We start from the raw sequence: 26,390 nt of genomic DNA, 5'->3' as shown, positions 1-26,390 counted from the left end.
CCAGGGCATCAGCTAGTCCAAAAATAAAAATAGCGATTTGGGGAGGTGGGGGACCTGAACCCTACCCACAGAAACTGAAAAATGAAGTTTAAATCGATTTACAAGCCACCTCCGAAGTTACAATACGAAATAATGGAGGTGCTCGGTGTCTCTGTAGTGCCTTTGCCTGTCAGTGATTTTAAAGCAGATGAGTGGAGAAAAAGGACTTTCTACCTCAGAAACAGCTCAACATGCACTGGAATGGAAGATTTTTTGGGCTGCCAGCAAGCCAGAGACAGACTACACCCTCTGCCTCTAAGTGGGTAGGGGCGGGAAAGGCGGCCTGCGTCTTAAACCCGGGTGGGTTTCTGTCCAGACACATACACAGCCTGCACTAGAAGCCTGTGACAGGGTCACTGGTCAGCAAACTCCACAGGAAGGGACCCCTGGTACTTCCGATGGTGGTACATAGCAGGCTGGCTTCAAAGATCCACCAGAGTTTCTTTGTGAAGCTGCAATCCAGCAGGACTGCAACCTTTTCTTGAACAGTGGACCACAGGAGAAGAGATCTCAAGGCACTGAAGCCACTGAGAAAAGCACTTTAAGCAAACTAAGTGAAAAAATAAGAAACAGAAGCAGAGCACCAGCAAATGACTTCTGCTCAGACTGCTTGCAGAAATTGAAACTAAGTATGTTACTATCTCTCATACTAGGGAGTGGAGCATGTGTTCAGAAAAGATGTAGATTTCTGCAACACCCGGACTGCAAGTTGGGATTGAACACCTAGCATATGGAATCTGGAAGTGATGTGACAGAAAGCACAGTTACTTACCGTAACAGTTGTTATCCAGGGACAGTAGGCAGCTATTCTCACATATGGGCGACGTCATCCACAGAGCCCGGATGCGGACAGCCTTGCAAGCAGACTTGCTTGTAGAAACGTAGAAGTTTCGAGTCAGCCACACCACGCATGCGCAAGTCTCCTCAGTTCAGATAACTAGCAGAGAAGCCAACCAGGAGAGGTGGGTGGGTTGTGAGAATATCTGCCTGCTGTCCCTGGATAACAACTGTTAAGGTAAGTAACTGTGCTTTATCCCAGGACAAGTAGGCAGCCTATTCTCACATATGGGTGACCTCCAAGCTAACCAGAATGGGATGGTGGGAGTGTTGGCAACTTAGGAGAATAAATTTTGTAAGACTCTCTGGTCAAAATGGCCATCCTGTCTGGACAATACATACAGACAATAGTGAGAGGTGAAAGTATGAACCGAGGACCAGGTAGCAGCTTTGCAAATTTCCTCAATAGATGTAGATCTGAGGAAAGCTACTGAAGCTGTGCTCTGGGCTGTGACTTGACTCTGTAGTTGTAATCCAGCCTGCGCAAAGCAGAAAGAGATATGATCAGCCATCCAGTTGGAAATGGTACGCTTAGAGATTGGATGTCCCAACTTGTTTGGATCGAAGGAGACAGAAAGTTAAGGAGCAGTTCTGTGTGGTTTGGTGCGTTCCAAGTAGAAGGCCAAAGCACGTTTACAGTCCAGAGTATGAAGAGCTGATTCTCCAGGATGAGAATGAGGCCTTGGAAAAAAACATTGGAAGTACAATAGATTGATTGAGATGAAATTCTGAAACCACTTTAGGTAAGAATTTAGGATGAGTATGGAGAACCACCTTGTCATGATGGAACACAGTGAAAGCTTCCAGCTCACTGACTCTTCGTGCAGATGTGAGGGCAATGAGAAACACCACTTTCCAAGTGACATACTTCAGATGAGCTGTAGACATTGGTTCAAATGGAGGCTTCATCAATTGAGCAAAAACAACATTGAGACCCCAAACTACTGGAGGCGGTTTGAGAGGAAGTTTGTCATTGAAAAGTCCTTTCATGAATCTGGAATGAGCAGAGAGGGGTTTCCCTTCAATACACTGATGGAAAGCAGCAATTGCCCTAAGATGGACTCGGATCAATGTAGATTTGAGGCCAGAGATAGATAAGTGCAAAAGATAATCTACAATAGACGATAAGGAGGAACCTTGAGGCTCCTTATCGTGAGAGATGCACCATGTAGAAAATCTAGCCAGAGGTGGATAAGTGCAAATGATAATCTAGAATAGAAGATAAGGAGGAACCTTGAGGCTCCTTATCGTGAGAGATGCACCATGTAGAAAATCTAGTCCATTTTTGGTGGTAGCATTGTCTAGTGGCAGGCTTTCTAGAAGCCTCTAAAATGTCTCTTACAGATTGAAAAAACTGAAGAGGAGTTATGTTGAAAGGTACCAAGCTGTCAGGTGTAGAGATTACACGTTGGGATGAAGCAGAGATCCTTGACTCTGTGTAAGCAGAGATGGAAAAACTGGTAGAAGTAGTGGCTCCCTGCTGCTGAGTTGAAGTAGAAGGGTACCAAGGTTGTCTCGGCCACTGAGGAGCTATCAGAATCATGGTGGCATGATCGTTCTTCAACTTGACAAAAGTCTTGAGAATGAGAGAGAATGGAAGGAATGCATACAGGAAGAGATTCGTCCATTCCAGTAGGAAAGCATCTGCCTCGAGGCAATGAGGAGAATATATCCTGGAGCAGAACTGGGGCAGTTTGTGGTTGTGGGGAGCTGCAAAGAGATCTATCTGAGGCATTCCCCAATGCAAAAAAATATGATGAAGAGGCAAGGAATTGAATGTCCATTTGTGAGATTGCAGAAGACGACTCAAGTTGTCCGCCAAGCAATTTTTCGCCCCTTGGATGTAGACAGCTTTGAGAAAGGTGGTGTGGAGGATTGCTCAGTCCCAAACCTTCAGAGCTTCTTGGCAAAGGGAGGGAGATCCCATTCCCCCCTGTTTGTTGACATAGTACATGGCGACTTGGTTGTCTGTTCGAATGAGGATTACCTGGGCGTGAAGATGTTGAAAAGCTTTGAGAGCGTTGAAGATCGCTCTGAGTTCCAATAGATTGATGCGACACTGACGATCCGTGCTGCTCCAGTGGCCTTGAGTACGGAGATCATCAAGATGAGCGCCCCAAGCGTAGGTCGAGGAATCTGTTGTGAGGACCTTCTGATGGGGGGGAGCACTTGAAACAGCAAGCCTCTGGAGAGATTGGAAGAGAGCATCCACCAGAGGAGAGACTGCCTCAAGGAAGGAGTGACTGCAATGTGTCCACTGAGATGCCAGGGTCCACTGAGGAATTCTGAAGTGAAATCTGGCAAAAGGAGTCACATGTACTGTGGAGGACATGTGACCTAGTAGTACCATCATGTGTCTCGCTGAGATTGAAGAGTGGGAAGACACTGCATGACAGTTAAGGAGAGCTTCCAAACGTTGTTACAGAAGGAATGCTCCGAGTTGAATAGTGTCCAGAACAGCTCCAATGAATTGTAGATTCTGAGAGGGCTTAATTGGGATTTGGGAAAGTTGATTTTGAATCCCAAACTTTGTAGGAACCACATAGTCCGTTGAGTCGCTACAATAACCCCCTGAGATGTGGAATCCTTGATGAGCCAGTCATCTAGGTAAGGGAAACACCTGAAGACCATGGTTCCTTAGAGCTGCTGCTACCACCACCAGGCACTTGGTGAATACTGTGGGAGATGAAGAAAGGCCAAAGGGTAGCACTCTGTATTGGTAATGCAGATTCCCCACCCGAAATCTGAGATATTGACGGGAGGCCGGATGAATGGGAATACGAGTATAAGCCTCCTTGAGATCCAGAGAACATAACCAGTCGTTTTGATCGAAGAGGGGATAAAGGGACGCCATGCAAAATTTTTCTTTGACTAAAAATTTGTTGAGAGCCCTGAGGTCTAAAATGGGCCGCAGATCACCCATATTCTTCGGAACTAGGAAGTAACAGGAGTAAAACCCCTTGTTCTGCTGTTTCAAAGGAACTGGTTCGATGGCACAGAGACAAAGCAGAGCTTGAGCTTCCTGAAGAAGAAGAGCTGTCTGGGATGGACTGGAAGGATACTGTCTTGGAGAAAACTCTAGTGGAACCTGAGAGAAATGAAGAAAGTATCCTTCCCTGATGATTGACAGCACCCAGAGGTCGGATGTAATTGTCTCCCATCGGTGATAAAAATGTTGGAGACGACCTCCTATGGGGGAAGAGAGGACAGAAACAGAACAGTGGAGGTTATGCTCTGTTTTAAACAGTCAAAAAGGCTGTGCAGCCTTTGGTGCAGCAGAAGGTTGAGGTTTTTGTTGCTTCTGATGCTGCTGTTTCTTGGGAGGCGGATGATTGTAAGGAGCCACCCTCGGAGCATAACGCCTCTGGAAAATTGGAGGAGGTCGTGAAGGCTTGACAGGAGGTGGCTTAGGCTTTGGTCTGACAATGGAAGGAAAATATTTTTCATGTTCAGACAATTTCTTTGTGGCTGCCTCAATAGATTCATCAAAGAAGTCATTGCCTGCACAAAGAATGTTAGCCAAGCGGTCCTAAAGATTAGGGTCCATGTCAATGGTGCGAAGCCGGCCAGGTGGCGCATTGCTACAGAGAAAGCAGTTGCCCTGGCTGACAACTCGAAGGCTTCATAAGAAGACTGGAGAAGATGTAATCTGAGTTGTGACAGAGTAGCGATGACTTCTTGGAATTCGAAGTGCTTCTGTGTATCTAAATAGGAAGAAGATCAATGAGGAACTTGAGTTAAGTTACAAAATAAAAATTATAATTCAGGACTTTGGAGGACATCATAGCATTTTGGTAAAGGTGACGTCCAAACTTGTCCATAGTTTTCCCTTCCCTTTCAGGAGGAACGGTAGCATAAACTCTGGAAGGATGGGATCTTTTCAAGGAGGACTCCACAAGCAGGGATTGGTGAGACAACTGCAAATTCTCAAATTCTTTGCAATGCAGAGTTTTATACCTGGAGTCCAATTTGCCTGGAACAGCAGGAATTGTATAAGGAGTCTCCAGGCATCGTGTAAAAGTCTGAGACAAAAGCTTGAGAAGCGGAAGCTTAAGTGACTCTGCAGGAGGTTGAGGAAGATGCATGACCTCAAGATACTCCTTGGAGTATTTAGAACCAGCATCCAATTGAAGTTCCTGCCCCTGATGTAAGAGGAGGGGGTGGGACCATGGCAGAGGGAATGTGCTGCGAAGGCCGACAGCATCCTGCAAGGATCGCTACAGCACCGGCAATCCTCTCTGCAGGCTGTGGTAATCAGCTGAAACTAAGACCGGGAGGCCAGGGAGGAAGCTGGAGGATGCTGCAAAGAAGGGGAAACATGCTGGCCTTCGAGGGGGGGGCCCTGGTGTAGAAGTACACAGAGGGAAGGAAGAAGGGGTACTAGTGGACTGGGGGGAGGCAAAAGGAAGAGAGAAGAGGTGCTGCTGGACCTGGCAGAAAGGTGCTACACATTGGAGGGGAGGGTTAGATGGTGTATGGGGAGAGAGCATGTTGGGTTGGGGGGTGGGAAGGAAGGATGGCACACGAGGGAAGAGGCAAGGACAGAGAAAGCTTGCAGAAGGCATAAAGTGTTGGGACTAATGGAGAACATAAGAATTGCCGCTGTTGGTTCAGACCAGTGGTCCATCGTGCCCAACAATCCGCTCACGCGGCGGCCCTTGCTCAAAGACCAGCGCCCTGAGACTAGCCCTACCTGCATACGTTCTGGTTCAGCAGGAACTTGTCTAACTTTGTCTTGAATCCCTGGAGGGTGTTTTCCCCTACGACAGAATCCGGAAGAGCGTTCCAGTTTTCTACCACTCTGAGTGAAGAAGAACTTCCTTACGTTCGTACGGAATCTATCCCCTTTCAATTTTAGAGAGTGCCCTCTCGTTCTCCCTACCTTGGAGAGGGTGAACAACCTGTCCTTATCTACTAAGTCTATTCCCTTCTGTACCTTAAATGTTTCGATCATGTCCCCTTTCAATCTCCTCTGTTCGAGGGAGAAAATGCCCAGTATCTCTAATCTTTCACTGTACAGCAACTCGTCCAGCCCCTTAACCATCTTAGTTGCTCTTCTCTGGACCCTTTCGAGTAGTACAGTGTGCTTCTTCATGTACGGCAACCAGTGCTGGATGCAGTACTCCAGGTGAGGGCATGATAACCTTCTCCAAACTGTTTATGGTCCCCTTCTTTATCATTCCAAGCATTCTGTTTGCCCTTTTCGCCGCTGCCACACATTGCATGAATGGCTTCATCAACTTGTCGATCATAACTCCCAAGTCTCTTTCCTGGGAAGTCTCTCCAAGTACTGTCCTGGACATCCTGTATTCGTGCATGAGATTTTTGTTACCTACATGCATCACTTTGCACTTATCCACTTTGAACTTCATCTGCCATGTTGATGCCCATCCTTGAGCCTGATTATGTCACATTGAAGATCTTCGCAATCCCCCCTTTTCTTCACTACTCTGAATAACTTCGTATCATCCGCAAATTTAATCACCTCACTCGTCGTACCAATGTCTAGATCATTTATATAAATGATCATTTATATAAATGATCTAGACATTGGTACGACGAGTGAGGTGATTAAATTTGTTTATATAAACATGTTTATATAAACATGTTGAAGAGCACGGGTCCAAGCACCGAGCCCTGTGGCACCCCACTGGTGACGCTCTTCCAGTCCGAGTATTGTCCATTTACCCCCCACTCTCTGTTTCCTATGATCCAGCCAGTGAGTATTTCACCCTCGATTCCATGGCTCGCAATTTTCCGAGGGCGAGATGAATGGGGAGGACAGAAAGGAGGGAAGGAGAAATGTTACACTGGGGAAGGGGGAGAGGGCAGAGAATGAAAAGCTGGACTCTTGGAGGGTGAGATGTTGGTTGTTGGTTGGGGGAGGGAAGGAGGACCAGAGAAGAAGCATGCAGGAGGAAGAGAGAAAAAAAAATGCTGGACTGGTAGAAAGGAGGAAGAAATGTTGGACTGGGAGGGGGGCCAGAAAGGAGGAAGAAAAGGGGGATGGGCTGCAGGGGGAAGAAGGGAAAGAGAAATGTTACACTGGGGGAGAAGGAGAGAGATGTCAAACCATGAAAATAGGGAGGGAAGGAGAGAGAGATAGGAAGGGAAAGTAAGACATGGAAAAGTAGATTTTGAGAAGAAAGCAGAAAAATTGAATGTTAATTTAAGTTAATGGCAAAGATGGATGTAAGGCAGAAAGTGATGACAGAGAGAAAAACAGTCAATGGACAAGAAGGCACTGGAAACGGTTAAAAGCACAGAAAAATAAAGTCACCAGAATACAAAGGTAGGGAAAATTATTTTATTTTCAATATAGTGATTGAAATGTGTCCGTTTTGACAAAGAAAGATGTTAAACTTTAACTGTGAGGGCTGCCGCAGAAAAAATAGTTAATGTCTTATTAAAGAAACTCTTTATAATTTATAAATCTTTCCTTTAACAGTTAAAGGAAAGATTTATAAACAATAAAGAGTTTTACCTCATGCAAAATTGTTATCCTCGATAATAAAACCCTAAGCGCGCATGCACACTTAGGGTTTTGTGATCCCTGCCAACTTGCTATGTCCTTGTGCCGAATTCTATTTCTGGCGCGTGGGGCAGCTTGCAACGCGATTTCAGCGGCGGTTTGACTCCTGCACTGCCAGGATGCTTCTTCTCACCCCCCGACCAGTAAATGCAGCAGCCATCGGGCATTTAACTAGCAAAAGCTCCAATGCTCCCCGGGCTCGCGGATGCTGGACAGGGGAGCAGGGAAAGGAGAAGGCCTACTGTTGGACGGGGGGGGGGGTGTAAAAGGAAGGGAGAGGGCCTACTGCTGGACAGGGAGATCAGGTAAGAGGTGCTGCTGGACTGGGGGGGGGTAAAAGGAAGGGAGAAGGACGGCTGCTGGACAGTGGGGTAGGTAAAAGGAAGGGAGAAGGCCTATTGGTGGACAGGGGGAGCAGGGAAGGGGTGCTGCTGGACATGGGGGAGGTAAACGAAAGGAAGAAGGGCTACTGCTGGACAGGGAGCAGGCAAGGGGTGGTGGTGGACAGCTGAGGAAAGACAGGAAAACAGACAGAAAGTAGCCAAGGAGAGAGAGAGAAAGACAGACAGACAGACACACACACACACAACTATTCTAACACAACTATTCTAATGGGCTTAAAGACTAGTTTCTTTAATAAGACATTAACTATTTTTTTCTGCGGCCCTCCAAGTACTTACAAATCCAAAATGTGGCCCTGCAAAGGGTTTGAGTTTGAGACCACTGTCTAAATCTAAGATCTAAAACATAACATAGGTAGATGATGGCAGATAAAGGCCCGAATGGTCCATCCAGTCTGCCCAACCAGAATCAATTAAATTTTTTTTTTCTTCTTCTTCTTAGCTACTTCTGGGCAAGAATCCAAAGCTCTGCCCGGTTCTGTTCTTAGGTTCCAACTACTGAAGTCTCCATCAAAGCTCACTCCAATCCATCTACATCAGGGGTCTCAAAGTCCCTCCTAGAGGGCCGCAATCCAGTTGGGTTTTCAGGATTTCCCCAATGAATATGCATGAGATCTATGCGCATGCACTGCTTTCAATGCATATTCATTGGGGAAATCCTGAAAACTTAACTGGATTGCGGCCCTCAAGGAGGGACTTTGAAACCTTTGATCTACACCCTCCCAGCCACTGAAGACCTCCCCAGCCCATCCTCTACTAAACGGCCATATACAGACAAGACCGTGCAAATCTGCCCAGTACTGGCCTTAGTTCTTCAATATTTACTATTATTTTCTGATTCTAGATCCTCTGTGTTCATCCCATGCTTTTTTGAACTCCATCACCATTTTCATCTCCACCACCTCTCTTGGGAGCGCAATCCAGGCATCCACCACCCTCTCCGTAAAGAAGAATTTCCTTACATTGCTCTTGAGTCTCCTACCCCTCAACCTCAAATTATGTCCTCTGGTTTTACCATTTTCCTTTCTCTGGAAAAGATTTTGTTCTACATTAATACCTTTCAGGTATTTGAACGTCTGAATCATATCCCCCCTGTCCCTCCTTGAGGGCCGCAATCCAGTCGGGTTTTCAGGATTTCCCCAATGAATATGCATGAGATCTATGTGCATGCACTACTTTAAATGCATATTCATTGGGGAAATCCTGACTGGATTGCGGCCCTCAATGAGGGACTTTGAGATCCCTGCTCTAAGTATACATATTCAGGGCTTCCAGTCTCTCCTCATACGTCTTTTGTCGCAAACCTCCTATCATTTTAGTCGCCCTCCTCTAGACCGCTTAAAGCCTTTGTGTGTCCTTCACCAGATACGTTCCCCAAAACAGAACACAATAGTCCAAGTGGGGCCTCACCAATGACCTGTACAGGGGGCATCAACACCTTCTTCCTTCTACTGGCTACGCCTCTCTTTATACAGCCCAGCATCCTTCTGGCAGCAGCCACCGCCTTGTCACACAGTTTTTTCGCCTTTAGATATTCAGACACTATCACTCCAAGGTCCCTCTCCCTGTTCATGCATATCAGCCTCTCACCTCCCAGCATATACGGTTTCTTCCAATTATTAAGCCCCAAATACATTACTCTGCATTTCTTTGCATTGAAATTTAGTTGCCAGATATTAGACCATTCCACTAACTTTTGCAGATTCTTTTTCATATTTTCCACTCCCTCCTTAGTGTCTACTCTGTTACAATTCTTGGTATCATCCGCAAAAAGGCAAACTTTTTCTTCTAACCCTTCAGCAATGTCACTCACAACATATTGAACAGGATCGGCCCCAGCACCGAACCCCGAGGGACTCCACTACTCACCTTTCCTTAATCCGAGCGACTTCCATTAACCACCACCCTCTGGCATCTGTCCGACAACCAGTTTCTAATCCAGTTCACCACTTTGGGTCCTAACTTCAGCCCTTCAAGCTTGTTCAAGAGCCTCCTATGAGGAACTGTATCAAAGGCTTTGCTGAAATCTAAGTAAATTACATCTAGCAAATGTCCTCGATCAATATGTGGAAGCATTTTACTGTTACTAAAGAGCAATTTAGTGGTTAGATGAGCAGGTCAAGAAACAAAAGAGCCAGGACTCATCTTGTCTTGCCCAAGGTCTTAGGCAGAATCCAAGGGAGAAGCATTTCACCCTCCATTAACTCAAGCAGAAACTTACTGTATATACTCGAATATAAACTGGGATTTTTGGGTCAAAAAATTGGCCCAAAAATGGGGGTCCCGGTTTATATTTGAGCCAATACACCCCCTTCCAAAATATTTACAGGCCGCCGCCACCGTTCACCCTGCTGCCCTCCCTGTCCTAGACTCAGGCTTATATCTCTACTGATCGTCGGTGTAGGTGCAGCATGCAGGAGCTAACTTTCCAAGTTCCTGCCCCACTGTTAACTGGCTGTAGTGTCTTCGGCCGCTGAGAAGGAGCACGAGCAGGCATGCGATTATGCGCTGCTGCTCAGTGCTGAGCGGCTTCCTTAATGGTTCCTGCGAATTCTCACGAGAATTAACCCCGCTTCACCTCTCACCCTGGTGGTCTAGCAGTGAAGCAGGGCATAAATGATTTTTCTTTGCTCCTCCCCATGCAATCAGAAATGGTTGCACAAGTTCCCACAAGACTGTCTCAGGAATATGCGCAGCCATTTCTGATTTGCTCCTGCCCCGCTTTACTGTTAGACCACCAGGGTTCAAAAGGTATGTTGAAGAGGGGTCTGGGAGGCGAACTGGTTAACAGTTGGCTGGGACAGGACACAGGAAGGATTGCTCCTGTCCCAGCTCACCAATGGACCACCAGGGCTTAAGGCAGGTCCGTGGGAGGCCTGCAACGGGGAGCGCAGACTTGAGGACCCAAATATAAACTGACACACCCATTTTTGGGCCATTCTTTTGGAGTAGCTGTGTCAGTTACATTCAGATCATGCAGACGGGAAATTACAATTTTCATCTAAAGAAAAGAACTATGTATCCAAGATAGCTCAAAGTCAAAATTTATTTCTGCTTCTCTACCCCCTACCACTAAATAGTGCTATGCAGAGGGACTTACCTTCATAGTTGACCTGCCCATCTCCATCAATGTCTGCTTCACGGATCATCTCGTCCACCTCCTCATCTGTCAGTTTCTCACCCAAGTTCGTCATGACATGGCGTAGTTCTGCTGCGCTAATGTACCCATTCCCATCCTATCAGACCAAGGGGTAAAAACACAAAAGTCTCAGGTCATGTGCTATGCTTCTCAAAACCAAACAGCCTGCTGCTTACTATGTCTCTTCCCCTGTAAGTGGCTGCTATACAAAGATGCAGCACTGGATTTTGGTTCAGTGCCCATCTGAAATCTGCATAAGATTTGAGCACCATTTGGCATTAGAAAGGCAGTATTGCCAGACTTCATCCAATTCCATTCCAGCCTTCAGCAAAATGAAGAGCCAGGAATGAATTAAATTAAAGTACCAGAGGGGTGCTTGAGTCAACCTTTCATTAACTACCAGCATTCTTTTTTTACTATTTGCTCTGTTCTATGCACAGTAGGATGGCAAACTGTCCTTGCTATGGTAGAAAAAAAGTGTTTAGAAAGTAGTGGGAAAAGGTGACGCCTATAGTTGCAGAATAATGTGCATAAGTGGATAGGTCTTAGTTAACTATGCAAACAGCAGATTTAGAAAAGGTCTTCTTTAATTTAGGAATTTAGACTGCTCTGGGCACTATTAAGGAAAAAGAAAAAGTGAGAAAAGAAAAAAACCCAAACCAACTAAATGTCATCCTTTTCTCCATAAAGTGTTTTAAATCCATTAACTCCCTGTGTATAAACTTGCTGAATAAGTCTAACCTCTTCCCCTTTTGTTTTTCCTTCCACTAAAATTGACCTTATCAAATACACGGAAGGCCTCACGAATCTCTTCTTCACTATCTGTGTCCTTCATCTTCCTTGCCATCATGGTCAAGAACTCCGGGAAATCAATCGTCCCATTTCCTGGAAAGCAAAAGAAAAATAAAATTCAGGGTGTCTGGGGTGTGTGTGGTAGGGGGGGGTGAAGACTGCAATCTGAAGCCCATTAGAATTCTAACATTACTTCATAACAGGTTTCTTTTTAACTTCAAAATGACCACCTCGGCTCTATTTCTGTATCATTTCATCTGCTACAAACCATGTGTCCCACACAACACCCAGCTCTCCAAATCTCTATCATCCAATAACATTAAAAGAATAAATCTCCAGGAAATCTTTCAATTGCCAAAAACTAATCTAAGAAGAACAGCATGTGCCACCAACCAACCCCCTTCCAAGATTTACCCAAAACCTACCATCAGCATCAACCTCATTGATCATGTCCTGAAGCTCAGCTTCTGTAGGGTTCTGCCCCAGTGAGCGCATGACAGTCCCCAACTCCTTGGTGGTAATGGTGCCATCTCCATCCTTGTCAAAGAGGGAGAAGGCCTCCTTGAATTCTGAAAGAGAAAACTGCAGGTAATGGAGATGCAAGCCAAACATCTCTTCTGCGTGGTCATCTCACAACAATGCCTGGTATCAGGAGGTAGTGGGTGCTTGGATTATATCATTGTGGTATGGGTAGATGAGAAAGGTACAATATTACTGAGACTCACCTGCAATTTGTTCCTCTGTAAGTTGGTCAGCCTGGAAATGCAGAAGGAAGACAAATCAAATCATCCATTAGATTTACAATAAACATACTATATATACTCAAATATAAACAGATTTTTGGGCCAAAATAAGTGGCCCAAAAACTGGGGTCTCAGTTTATATTTGAGTCCTCTCCCACCCCTACCCCCATTGACTGGCACACTGCTATCCCTCTTCTCCTCCAGTGACCATCAGTGCACCGATGTCCCTCCTCACCTCCTTCCTCTGACCACTGGCACATTGCTGCCCCCCCACTCCTCTCGTTCCAAGATGGCCAGCACTACTGTTATACACCAGGACCAAACTCCGAACCCCCACTCACCAGTGCTGCTCTCACACTGAGATTCACCTCTGGACTGGCATCCAACTAACTTGCCTAAACATACTGCCAGCAATCCTCCATAATGGGCCAGTGAGGGGCCTTAAGCATCTGAGAAGGTGTGGGGCCTTGAGGAGAGGATGGGAACCAGCAAGCTTTGAGCTTGCGCAGATGCTCAAGGCTCCTCACTGGCCCAACACAGAGGATCGCTGGCAGTATGTTTAGACAGATAAGTGCATAAATAATGTACTCCACTTCTAACAAGTACAATAATTGTGAGTAGAATCTGAACAGCAGGCTCTACCACATCCATACAATTCCCCCACACCCAAATCAAACCATGTTCAGTGTTCCTTTTCTATTTGGAAAAACTTGCCATAGTCTCTCAAAAAGGGATAGTTTGTTATGACTTATGAAGGTGAGCCTATGCAAAATACACCATACCTAAAGTTTCTCTTATCACCTTCTTCAAGGGCCTCATATCTGTGATACAGGAATAATCTGTCCTTTCTTTATCCCTGCAAGGTTGTATGTAACATGTGGCTCAAGACTCCCAAGTTTGCATTCTGCCTTATATAGTCTGGTTTTATCTTTAATTTTTTCTAGAACTTCTCTTGAAAATTGCAACGAGTCACTGAACCCATCTACCAAGAAAGTGTCCTATTTAACTTCTTGCTCACTAATCTCTTCAATCAAGAACAGGCTTGAAACTACTACTAATTATTTCTATAGCTGGCATAAGCATAGGCATAAGTGGACCTGTAGGTAAAAGAGCTGCATTAGGGAACTAACCTCAGTTTATATGAGTCAATTTGTCCTCTCCCCCTTTTTTAGGGGGGAGAAGATTACCTTGATTTATATTTGCATATATACAGTACATTTTGGACCAAAACAGAAAATCTAAGCCTCCCACATTACTTCAGCACCTACTAAAAGGCAGCTCTAAAAATAGCACCCCAAAATAAATGCATTGAAAATATCCCTGCAAAACCTCTCCCCCAATCAATTACAATGAGAAAATCCTCTCCACAAATCAACTAGGAAGAAAGATTAAATACTGTACTTCCAAATCAAACAGAAACAGCAAAAAGATACTTCCAGTCCCCAATACAGTCTGTTTTCATTATTCATGGCAGTACAGTTCCTACCATAAAATTGCAAATAACGAAACATAGGTTCCAGCAGTACACATTGCACCTCAAAATCACGGAAAGTGTGATCCTGTTGAGAAAATAGTTACCATATTTTTCGCTCCATAGACGCACTTTTTTCCCCAAAAAAAGTGGGTCAAAAAGTAGATGTGTCTTATGGAACGAATACAATTTTTTTTTTTTAAACACCTCTGCCCGCCCGGTACCTTTATAAAAATGCTCTCGCGCTTATCCGCCAACTCCTTTTCCTCCGAAGAACAGCAAGCAGCGGCGCTGGCTGATTTGGTTTTGAGATGACTGAAGTGTGAGGAGTTATTTCCTTGTCGGTTTGCCTTGAGTTCGCCCGGGGGCCATGGAGGCAAGCCTCACCTGCACCGTGTGCCTCTGCCTCTTGGAGGAGCCCTTCATGCTCCTGCTATGCTCGCACAACTTCTGCAAGCTGGATTGGAGCCAGAGTCTGACATGGTTTCCTCCATTCCGAATCCTCCTTCCAAAACCGGTCCAGAGTCAGGCGTCGTCTCCGATGAGCGGATCATGGAGTGCTGGTGGCCATTCCTGGCCACTTCTTGATTGTGCGCCACTTCCGCTTGTGCTAGTCGATAGACAACAGCCTCCTCATGATTTCGGGGCCAGCGGCACACAAGCGCAGTCCTGCATGCCGTCAGTTCTCGTGAGAGCGCTTGTGCGCCGCTGGCCCCGACATCATGAAGAGGCTGCAGTCCAGCAACTAGCATAGACCTGGGCTGCAGCCAGCAGCCCCTTCATTCTCTGGCTGTGGAGACACAGGTGCCATGCCCCCCTCTGCCGCAAAGTTAGCACCGTGCCGGGGGGTGCCTCCAGCCTGCCCACGCTGGCCGAGGTAGTCAAACCGGGAACGGCGAGGGTGGGACAGGGAGGCGGAGGCTCCCGGGCTGAAAGGCTGTGCCTGCCCCAAGCACCCAGACCGTAGCCTGCAGCTCTTATGCAAAATATGCATTAGAGAGGTTTTTAAATAAACTGAGATTATTATGCTTTACTCTGAGATGGTTACTGTGTACTCCTTACTACCTGATGAGAAAGTCCTAAGAGGTTAAAGGAGGTAATACATTTAAACTGAAGCACATTAAATTTGCTAGTCAAATATTAGTGCTTCACAAGCTGTCTTCTTTTTAAATTAGTCAACAATTCAGCAGTTAATTTTGCCATTTCAAACGCTGTGTAAACATGAATAAACTTGGAAGGATGGTTGTTGATGCCAAATAAACTCAGACTATTTGACTTCCTGCCACTATCGATTTTCTCTTTCTTTTGCTGTTGGCTACAGCAGGATCACAAGGACCATAATGCACTATATTGCAGAGCTGAAGAAAGGGTATTGAGAGGAAGGGAGACAGCTTCAATTCTTAATCTGGCTAATCTGGAAATGGTGATCACTGAAGAGAATGGAGCTAAGTGAAGAAAAGGAACTGAAGAAAAGTGACAGAAATAGTGGTTGTTGACAAACTCAAGGAATGTAGGGAAGTTCACATAGGACTTTAATCTTGTAGAAAAGATACTATTGGAATGTCTTAGAAGAAATGTCGCTCTATTTTCCTTTTACTGTTTGTAACTGTTTGTCGCAGGGAAGGGGACAGGGTGCTGAGCCTGGCAAGGAATGTGGGGTTGGGTGCAGAGCCTGGTATATATTAGTACACAATTTGGTTCAGAATTTTTTTTTTCTTGTTTTCCTACTGTAAATCTTATGGAGCGAAAAATACGGTAGGTTCCTACATGGGACAGTACCATAGATGCTTGTAATTCACTCTCTGGATACTTGGGGGCCATAAGTGGAAGCGAACGCCAGATGCAAATTGAAAATAAAAGCAATGAAACCTGTTTTGTTTTTTTAGAGCAGGTCCATGAAACAGCAGCGCAAATGAGGAATATTGATCACAATAGATGCAACCATGGATATCCAAAATTGTGCATTCAGAATAAGCAAATGATGAGAACAGACTAGACTAACACAAATATGTAGGATAAGCATCAAGACATTACCCCAGGATACTGCATCAGTGGTAGAAGCAAGACTAACCCTAACTCAAATCACAAAGATAGAAATGAAAACACCTCTGTTACCCGAGAGCAGAAATGATGAAATCTCAACCCACGGGGACAAAAACCATGGACTCGCAGGCCTCAGAGTTGAGTGGATATAAAAAAAAAAAACTATCTAGGGACCAATGGTAAGATGCTCCCCAATTAAATGTGAAGGGGGGTAGCAAGTATATTGCCCACTATCAAGGAATCAATCAATAAGGAACAGCAACCACAAATACCATCTTAAAACCAACCAGAGGCAACACAAATGTTCTACTACAGTACAACCTCATTATAACGGACTTCAAGGGACCTGGAAAACAGTCCGTTATATCCAGAGTTGCATTTTTTTAAAAACTTTATTTAGGGCAATTTGAAACAATGTACAATCAATGAACAACAGTCACTGCACAAGCATATCAGCAACATCAATAACAAAACTCAACAAAACATTGGTGTGGCACGAAAAGATTGCAAGCCAGAACACTGTACTGTGTCATTTTTTTTCTGGGCTGCATTTTGATACTATATCACCAGCATGCCACGTGCCTTACAGGCAGAGCCTGCATGTCTGTTATAGCCAAATGCGGCTCTAGGGACCAAATTGGTTGTCCGTTATATCTGAAAGTCCGCTATATGCGATGATTTTCTGCATGTTTATAAAGGCACTTGGCCAGGACCAGCGGACCTCGTCCGCTATAGGCGAGGTTCCATTATAAGAGAGTCCGTTATAACGAGATTATACTATATCCTTCAATCTACCCTCTCCCAGGGGTAACAATAAGATGTTATTCTCTCTCTCCCTTACCCCCCACACCATCACCATAAGAACATAATAATGGCCTTACCGGGTCAGACCAATGGTCCATCAAGCCCAGTAGCCCATTCTCACGGTGGCCAATCCAGATCACTAGTACCTGGCCAAACCCAAAGAGTAGCAACATTCCACACTACCAATCCAGAGCAAGCAGTGGCTTGCCCCATGTCTTTCTCAATAACAGACTATGGATTTTTCCTCCAGGAAATTGTCTAAACCCTTCTTAAAACTAGCTACGCTATCTGCTCTTACCACAACCTCTGGCAACACGTTTCAGAGCTTAAACTATTCTCCGAGTGAAAAAATATTTCCTCCCATTGGTTTTAAAAGTATTTCCCTGTAACTTCATCGAGTGTCCCCTATTCTTTGTAATTTTTGACGGAGTGAAAAATCGATCCACTTGTACCCGTTCTACTCCACTCAGGATTTTGTTGACTTCAATTATATCTCCCCTCAGCTGTCTCTTTTCCAAGCTGAAGAGCCCTAACCTTTTTAGTCTTTCCTCATAAGAGAGGCAATTCCATTCCCTTTATCATCTTGGTCACTCTTCTTTGAACCTTTTCTAGTGCTGCTATATCTGAGATAAGGAGACCAGAATAGAATGCAATACTCCAGATGAGGTCGCACCATAGAGCGATACAGAGACATTATAACATTCTTAGTCTTGTTAACCATTCCTTTTTAAAAATAATTCCTAGCATCTTGTTTGCTTTTTTGGCTGCACATTGGGGGCAACAATGAGATGTTACACTCTCTCCCTCAACCACAACCACCACTCTTTCCTCTGTTCTAAATACCTTCACTACCCCTACCCCACTCTCTGTAAACCCCAGCCCTGATTAAACTTTAAAATCCACTACTTACACTCCTGTGCCAGGTCTGCTAAACAGCTCTGGATCAAAACCTGTACTCATGCAGGACTTCATTCAAATTCCTCCTGACCTCATTTGCCAAACAAAATTACTACACGCACCTGACTCTGCTCCAACCCTCCCCATCTTTTTGCCACACTTAACTCCTTACTCAAGGTTCCTCCACCTCCAATCCCTCCATCACTCTCCCCCAGACTATGGCTGAGTCCTTCTACACCAAGGTTCACAATTGAATCTCAACTGAACCACATCCCCCAGCCCACACTACCAACTCCCCTCATTCCTTGCCATCTTATCTTCCTTTCCTGAAATTACTGAGGAGGAAACTGCACATTTTCTTTCCTCCTCCAAACTTACCACCTGTTTCTCCAATTCCATCCCCACCCATTTACTTACCACTCTTTCTCCTATTGTCTCTCTCCACCGCAACTGTGCCAACGGCCTTCAAACATGCTTTTGTTACACTCTTCCTCAAAAAAAACCTCTGCAGAACCAAACCTGCCCTTCCAACTATCATCCTGTCTTCCTCCTCACCTTCTTATCCAAGCTACTTGAACGTGCTGTTCACTGCAGTTGTCTTGACTTTCTTTCATCTCAAGCTATCTTTGACCCACTTCAATTGGACTTTTGCCTTCTTCATTCTACAGAAACTGTCCTTACAAAAGTCTCCTGGTCAAATCCAAAGGCCTCTGCTTCGTCCTCATCCTTTTTGATCTAGCTGCAGCTTTTGAGGTGGTAAATCACCACCTAATCATTGATATGCTATCTTCGCTTAGATTTCAGGGCTCTGACAGAATGGTTTTCTTCCTATCTTTCCCATCGCATCTATGGCATATGCTGTAGTGGACCCTCCTCCACCAACATTCCACTGTCACTCAGTGTACCTCAGGGCTCTGTCCTGGGCCCACTTTTTTATATCTACACTTCTTCTCTTGGTGCTCCAATCTCTATGTGATAGCTTAACAGATCTTTCTCTCTCTACACCCGAAATCTCAATAGACATTCAATTCTGACTTTCAACTTGCTTGTCTGACATCACTACCTAGATGTCTCCCCACCATCTAAAATTAAATATGGCCAAGACTGAGCTCCTTATCTTTCCACCTAAACCAGTCTCTCCTCTTCCCCTATTACCCTCACAACCTTGGGGTAATCTTTGACTCATCTCTTCTTCTCTTCACATATCCACAGACTGCCAAAACATGTCATTTCTTTCTCTACAATATCATTAAAATCAGACCCTTCCCTTCTGAGTGCACTGCCAAGACCATCAACACCTCTCACCTAGACTACTGCAACTGCTTCTCACTGGCCTGCTGATAATCTCTCTCCCCTTCAATCTGTTCATAACTCTGCTGTACGTCTTATATTCCACCAATGTCACTATGCCCACATTACCTCTCTCTTTAAGTCACTATATTGGCTCCTTATCCATTTCTGCATACAGTTCAAAGTCAAAGTCAAACTCCTCTTACTGACCTACAAATGTATTCACTCTGCAGCTCCTCAGTATTTCTCCCTCTTATTTCTCCCTACACTCCTCCCCCTCCGGCACACACCACCACACCACACCACACATCGGATACATCTCTCTTATTTGTACCCTTCTCCTCTACAGCCAACTCCAGACTCCATACCTTCTACTTTGGTGCACCATATACCTGGAACAAACTGCCTGACTGGGTATGTCAAGTTCCATTTCTGGCAGTATTCAAATTCAGACTCAAAGTCCACTTCTCTGAAGATGCTTTCAATTCCAAACTTCAACCCATCTTCTAAGCACCAATATCTGTTATCATTCCCTCTGTAATTCCCCTACCTAAGCACTGTGTATAGATGCACCTTCTTGCCCAGTGTCTTGACTGGATAGTAAGCTCTTTTGAGCAAGGATTGTCTCTTTTATGTTTTTGATGTACAGCCCTGCATATGTCTAGTAGCGCTATAGAAATTATTATTATCGAGAGAAACACCTACTACTGTTTCTCTCCCTCAGCGCCCACCCCAGGGGGCAACAATGAGATGTCACTCTCTCACCCTCTGCCCCCACCCCCAGGGGGCAACAAGACACCACTTTCTCCCTCAGTCCCCACTCTAAGGGGGCAACAAGATGTCACTCTCAACCCCTCGGCCTCTAATCTAACCCCTCCACAAGGGGGCAACAATGAGATGTCACTCTCTCACCCTCAGCCCCCACCCCCAGGGGGCAACAAGACACTACTTTCTCCCTCAGTCCCCACTCTAAGGGGGCAACAAGATGTCACTCTCTCCCCCTCGGCCTCTAATCTAACCCCTCCACAAGGGGGCAACAATGAGATGTCACTCTCTCACCCTCAGCCCCCACCCCCAGGGGGCAACAAGACACTACTTTCTCCCTCAGTCCCCACTCTAAGGGGGCAACAAGATGTCACTCTCTCCCCCTCGGCCTCTAATCTAACCCCTCCACAAGGGGGCAACAATGAGATGTCACTCTCTCTCTCCCTCCCACTACCAGGGGGCAACAAAGGTATTTCTTCTCCTCTCTCCCTGCCCCATCAACCATAGGGCAACAAAAATATGTTTCTCTTCTCTTTCCACTCTCTAAAGACAGGTACGAGATGTTACTCCCTCCCTCCCCCCCCCCCAACCAGTGGGCAACAATAAGACCTTACACCCCCACCTGGGGTAAAAAGCATGTTTCTTTTCTCCACCTTCCTCCTACTCCCTCCCCAACCAAGGGGCAACAATGAGACCTCACTCTCTTCTCCCGCCCCACAATCAAACGGATGGTGGTGGAGGGTGGCATGAGATATTACTTCTCCCACCAGCCACAGATCAACAATGAAACATTACTTCATCTCCGCCGCCGCCACCACCACCACCAACCAGTGGCAAAAACGAGATACTGTTTTCCAACCCCCCCCCCCCCCCCCATCGCCTCGGTAACCAACCAGGCGTGACAAGACAACGCCCATCCCCCAAGCACATAACGCAGGAGTACAAGGCAGCATCGCCTTTGCTCTGCTACCTTTCTATATCCCCAGCCTTTCTTACCATGCTGCAGGGTGCTGGTGGCCGGGGCGGGGACTTCGATAGTCTTCGACTCTAGTTTCCGCTGCTAAACCGCGTCACCGTCTCCCGGTTACACTGAGGGTCCTCCCGCCTCTTTCTCAGAGCCACGCCCCTTGCGCTGACCTTAGCACAGTCCTCCGCTGCTTTTCCCTCCCTCTCCTCTCCAATCTCTGGCTACCATTTTATTTCCCATGTTTCACCAGCGACTTTCAAGCTGAAGGCAGCTTAAATGGGCGATTGAAGTAGAAAAATTAAACCCCTCTTTATTCGGCACTTTTTTCTTTACCCAGTCTTAGCGGACGAACATAGTTAGCTCTGGTATTTTACATAGCAACAGATCCCGCCTCTTTTCTTCATGTATACTCAGCTACGATAGGCTGTATCGGCTTGGCGCTATAAAAGCTCCTTTTTGGTTGGCCGAACCTTACCTGCAATGCGTAAAATATTGGACTGTACCATACTGTTTGTCAGGGAACCGTACATTTTTAACATATTAACTTAAAGAAAATGCACCCTACGCATTGATTTATAGTGAAATTTGTGCATTTGTTAAATTCATACGAAACTTACAAAGTGTATGAAAGAATATGTATTTTTGTTAAGTGCACGAATAGCGATTCATGTTGGAACTATATGTACCTGGACCAAGGTGAAATGTCTAAGGTGTGTGGCAACGTCATGACGTTAATGGTTATGAATGGTACGGACGATGGAGGGCCCATATGCGTTGCAAGCCTCGCTCTGGAAAAGGTTTTAAGCACGCTATCAGGCAGGATGGGTTTTGACATTATGGAAGTCCATAGTTTATTCTCCCTGTGGTCGTTTGGTCCTGGAGCTGAAACCTCCCGGGTGGTCATATGACTTATCAGTTTGACTGTGCCTGAATGCTCAAATGTTTTTCGTTGGTAGTAAGGCTCCTTAAACCGCTGTGCCTCCGATGTTCAAAAGGGTTCTCCGGGGGGGGGGGGGGGGTTTGAAAGATACTGATCGCATGACCCCCCCACTCCTGGCCCATCTCAGCCCTGCCTGTACCCCACCGCCCTTCCCACCCCACTTTTCACCCATTTTAGTTCCCCTTCCATCGGTGTTGCCTGGGGGTTTTTTCCACCAGATCTGGATTTTGGGAAGGTCGCCTGGGTTTCTGGGTATTTTTCTCCCAAATTATCAAAATCTGGGGATTTGTGGTATAGCATGTTTTTTGTCAGCACGTCATAAAAATTTTATCCACAACACTAATTTCATATGTACCTCAAATACAGTTGCAATTATTATTATATTTATTTCTTTTAAGTTACAGTATTAAGAATTTTCTAATATTGTGGAAAACGGAACCAGCGTATGTGGAGCAACATCATCATCATCAGATTCAAGTCACTTGTCACCTGCTGCAACTTGACATCCCCCCTTCCCCGTTTTTACTTGAATTTTTTTGTGCGGCTTGTATTTTGAAAATGAGGAGAGATGATGAAGCTTGGATGTTGTGAAACTGAAACACCACCTTGTAAAAAGGCAAAACTGGTATAAGCATACTTTCAATGATGATTATCTGTCGGATTTCATGTGTACTCTGGTTGCATTGCCTCATTCTTCGGCATGTGTCAAGCGAATATTTTCGCAAGTAACAAACTGCTATGCGAAACTGTTTCTAACTGAATAACTGCCAAACTAAAGCTGTGAAGAAAGATGGCTATTACACAGGCACCCTCCCACCCAGCATCCAAAATGGGGTGGGGCAAGGGCTGCCCCAACTATTAAGCAAGACTGGCCAGCTGCCTATGGCAACAGCATAGAGTAGGGTTATCAGATTTTCTCTTTTAAAAAAGAGGACACTTGGCCCTGCTCTGTTCCACCCACCTTGCCCCCACACGAACCTCATGTTTCCTTCCCCAAGTATGCGTGGAAGTTGATGTGATGATATTGCTCATGTGCACATGCATGTGATATCATCACGTTGACCTGCGCAGAGGCCCTCCAGACGTAGCCCTGAGCTCGGGGCCTTCTAAAACCCAGATAAACTGCTGATAAATATCTTCCTACTTGAGGCCATGACTAAGGTGACCATACCTCCCCTTTTTGAACAGGTCTGTCCTGTTTTTGGATCCCCTGTCCCGTTGTCCCCACACACAGCTTCGGGACGCCAAAATGTCCTGTTTTCAGGGACAGTGTCCCGAAGCTGTGTGTGGGGACAACAGGACAGGCGATCAATTCCTGTCCCTCCCTGCTGTACCAAAAAAAAAAAAAAAAAAGCCTCCCTCCAGGCCCGATTTAAACTTCCGACCCGGTTCGCCAGCGCTGTTTCTCTGTTTACCTCCGTGCTGCTAATCACACCCAGAATCCTTCCCGACATCAATTCTGACATCAGAAAGGACGTTCCGAGCCAGCCAATCGCTGCCTGGCTGGCCTGGATGTCCTCTCCGACGTCAGAATTGACGTCGGGAAGAAGACTTCTGGGCGCGATTAGCAGGGGAGGTAAGCAGAGGAGCAGCGTTGGCGAACCGGGGGGGGGGGGAGGTTTAAATTGGGCCATTTTTTAATCCGCGGTAGGGAGGGAAGGAGGCAGGCAGGCAGGCTGGCTGGCTTTGGGGGGAAGGCAGGAAGGCTGGCTATGGGGGGAGGTAGGCCGGCAGGCTGGCTCTGTGGGAGGGAGGCAATCTTTTTGGGAGGGGGTGGGACAAAGGCTGGAAGGCAGTGAGGGGGGACATAGGAAGGAGGGAGGAAGGAAGGAGAGAAAGGGGGGGGGTTGTAAGTAGAAGAAAGACTAGAGAGATAAGGGTCTGGACCAAAGGGGAAAGACAGGAGACAGAAGCAGGACTATGGGAGGTGCAGACAGAGAGGCAAAATCATAACAGAGGAGGGAGAGAGAGGGAGACCTGGAACAAAGGTACAAAGGAGAACTGACTGGATCTTGGGGCACTAAGGACATAGGAAGTAGGCGCTGGGGACACTAAGGACATATAAAAGAAGGAGGGAGGGAATAGAAAGGGACAATTGGGCCTGAGTACAGAAAGAAATGAAAGAAAGTATGCATAGTCAGAAGGAAACGCAATCAGAGACTCATGAAATCACCAGACAGCAAAGGTAGGAAAAATGATTTTATTTTCAATTTAGTGATAAAAATGGGTCAGTTTTGAGAATTTATATCTGCTGTCTATATTTTGCACTATATTTGTCTATTTTTCTATAGTTACTGAGGTGACATCTTTGAAAACCCCCAAATATAAATGATAATTAACATTTTCTCTGCGTATAGGGTGCTTTGTGTTTTTTTTTTTAATTTTATGGTTACCATTATGAAATAATAAGATATTGTGTGTACATGAAAAATGAATGGAAGAAATTGGGGGTGGGGCTAGGGAGGGATTGGGGGCGGGACTGAATATTAATAGATGAAAAAAATAAATAGTCACGTTAGCCATGACACCAATAACACTTCATGACATTCATTCCTACCAGAACACCTGGCCTTGGTCACACATGCAGAATACAGATAAACCCTATGCAAATACAGGATCACAAACTAAAAGTCCTAATATACACAAATGGAACCCTAAGATGCCAAGTTCTGCATACAGTACAACACCAGAGAAATAGAAAGAAATACATTTCTTCCTGAACAGTGCAAAATGTAGACAACAGATGTAAATTCTGAAAACTGACACATTTCAAACACTAAATTGAAAATAAAATCACTTTTCCTATCTTTGTTGTCTGATGATTTAATTTTTCTACTCATCATTTCCCAGCATCTGGTTTCACTTCCTTCTGTCTGTGCACTTTACTGTTTCCAATTGCTGTGTTTCTCTCTTTCATTTTCTGCCCTGTATCCATCTTTGGCATTAACTTTTTTTAAAAAAATCTTTATTCGTTTTTAAACTTATTGTACACCGGCCAGATACTTGCTGATGGTCGGTATATTAAAAACCAATAAACTTGAAACTTGATAATAAGTGTGATAACATATCCATACAAATAACCATAAATATATCACTTAATAATCAACAATGGTACATATAATATTCTCTTATCTCCCCCCCTCCCCACCCTTATCTATCATATAATCAATACATGTAACAATAAAAATACCCTCCCTCCCACCCCATAATTGAACTTGTAAATTTAAGGGAAACAAGATTTTTCTAATCATTACAATACTTTCTTAATGGCTCCCTTTTAACATTCAACTTTCTTCCATTTTTCTGCTTCCTCCTCAAATGTATCTACTTTTCCATGTCTTCCCTTCCCATCTGTCCATGTGTACCATTTTCTCCCTCTTTCTTCTCCCCTATTCCTATCTATCTATAAACATTTCTTCCCTTCCCCACTCCTCCCATCCCTATGCACCATATCCTCCCTCGCTCTCCCATTCTTCTTCCCCACTCCTCACATCTCTGAGCACCATGTCCTCCCTCTCTCTCCCCTTCCCTTCCATTTCTGTGTACCATCTCCTCTCTCTGCAATGATCTGACATCTGTCTTCCCCCTTTCCCCCTCTTGTGGTCTCAGATCTTTATTGTCTCCTTCCAATAGTGTAGCATCTCTCTCTCCTCCTTCCTTTCCATACTTCCTCCTTTGGCATCTCTGTCTTTCCCTTCTTCCCCTCCCTCCCTTTCCCTGGTCTGACAACTCTCTCTTCTTCCCTCCCATCCCCTTCCCCATCCAGTGGTCTGACATCTCTCCTCTTCCCCTCCTCCCATGGTCTGGGATCTCTATCTGCCCTTTCCTCCCCTGGAGGTCCAGGGTATCTTTTCTTCCCTTTCCTCCATATTTCTGTGGGCCAGCATCTTTCCCCCCTCCACCCCGAATCCTGTGCTTGCTCACCAGGCACCGCTGTAACCCTTTAGCCTTCGTCAGTGTCCATGAACTAAACATGCTACCTTCGGCGACCTGGAAGCTTTTACTGTACAAAGCTGCGGTAGCATTTTTAGTGCCGGCCATGGCGGTAACAGCTCAAATACTCATAGGAATTCTATTAGCATTAGAGCTGTTACCACAGCGGCCAGTACTAAAACCGCTAGTGCAGCTTTGTAAAGGAGGGGGTAAATTTGTTATATGGGAGCAGATATTCTATCTCCCCACAACGTACAGATCAGAACTAGAACATTTCTCCATTGAAGTCTAGGTACAAAAAAACTGATTTTCATGCTATGTGAGCAATAGCAATACAAAGCTCTCCACTACATTATGAAATACAAAACCTGAAAAGGGACTCCATATTTTTTATTTTTACTGAATACAGTTCAATGACATCTGCAATTAATATTTCCCAAAGCTAACATATTTCAATTATTTATTTTATTAATTCATTTTCTATCCTATTTTTCCCAAAATATAGTATATAGTTAGATTACAATTTGACATAATTACAGTACAAGTTTACAATACAAGGTTGTATCCTAAGTTGATACATACTAGGGGGTCTAATAACAATAAACATAAGACAGTATAGAGCAGGGGTGCCCACACTTTTTGGGCTTGCGAGCTACTTTTTAAATGACCAAGTCAAAATGATCTACCAATAATAAAATTTAAAAAAAAACACAAAGCACACTGTATGCATAGAAAATGTTAATCATCATTCCTATTCCAGGGTTTTTCAAAGAGGTCAAAGCAGATGACTCTAAGCA

At 45.1% G+C, this 26,390-nt stretch overlaps 1 protein-coding gene across 1 annotated transcript in view; it reads right to left on the bottom strand.

Annotated features, from left to right (window-relative positions):
• The window catches only part of CALM3 (calmodulin 3), a 36,352-nt gene extending 15,405 nt beyond the window's left edge, over positions 1-20,947 (bottom strand). Inside the window, exons 1-5 of the mRNA XM_033954581.1 lie at positions 20,750-20,947; positions 12,466-12,496; positions 12,166-12,309; positions 11,727-11,833; positions 10,910-11,045 (exon numbers count right to left, since the gene is read on the bottom strand). Coding sequence (XP_033810472.1) covers positions 10,910-11,045; positions 11,727-11,833; positions 12,166-12,309; positions 12,466-12,496; positions 20,750-20,752 — 421 coding nt within the window. The 5' untranslated portion in view covers positions 20,753-20,947. The remainder of the gene's footprint in view (positions 1-10,909; positions 11,046-11,726; positions 11,834-12,165; positions 12,310-12,465; positions 12,497-20,749) is intronic.
• Positions 20,948-26,390: the final 5,443 nt, after the last annotated feature.

Source organism: Geotrypetes seraphini, chromosome 8, assembly GCF_902459505.1.
Source record: "Geotrypetes seraphini chromosome 8, aGeoSer1.1, whole genome shotgun sequence".
Taxonomy (NCBI): Eukaryota; Metazoa; Chordata; class Amphibia; order Gymnophiona; family Dermophiidae; genus Geotrypetes; species Geotrypetes seraphini.
The sequence above is the reverse complement of the archived record's forward strand: the minus strand, read 5'-3'. Positions and strand labels throughout refer to the sequence as shown.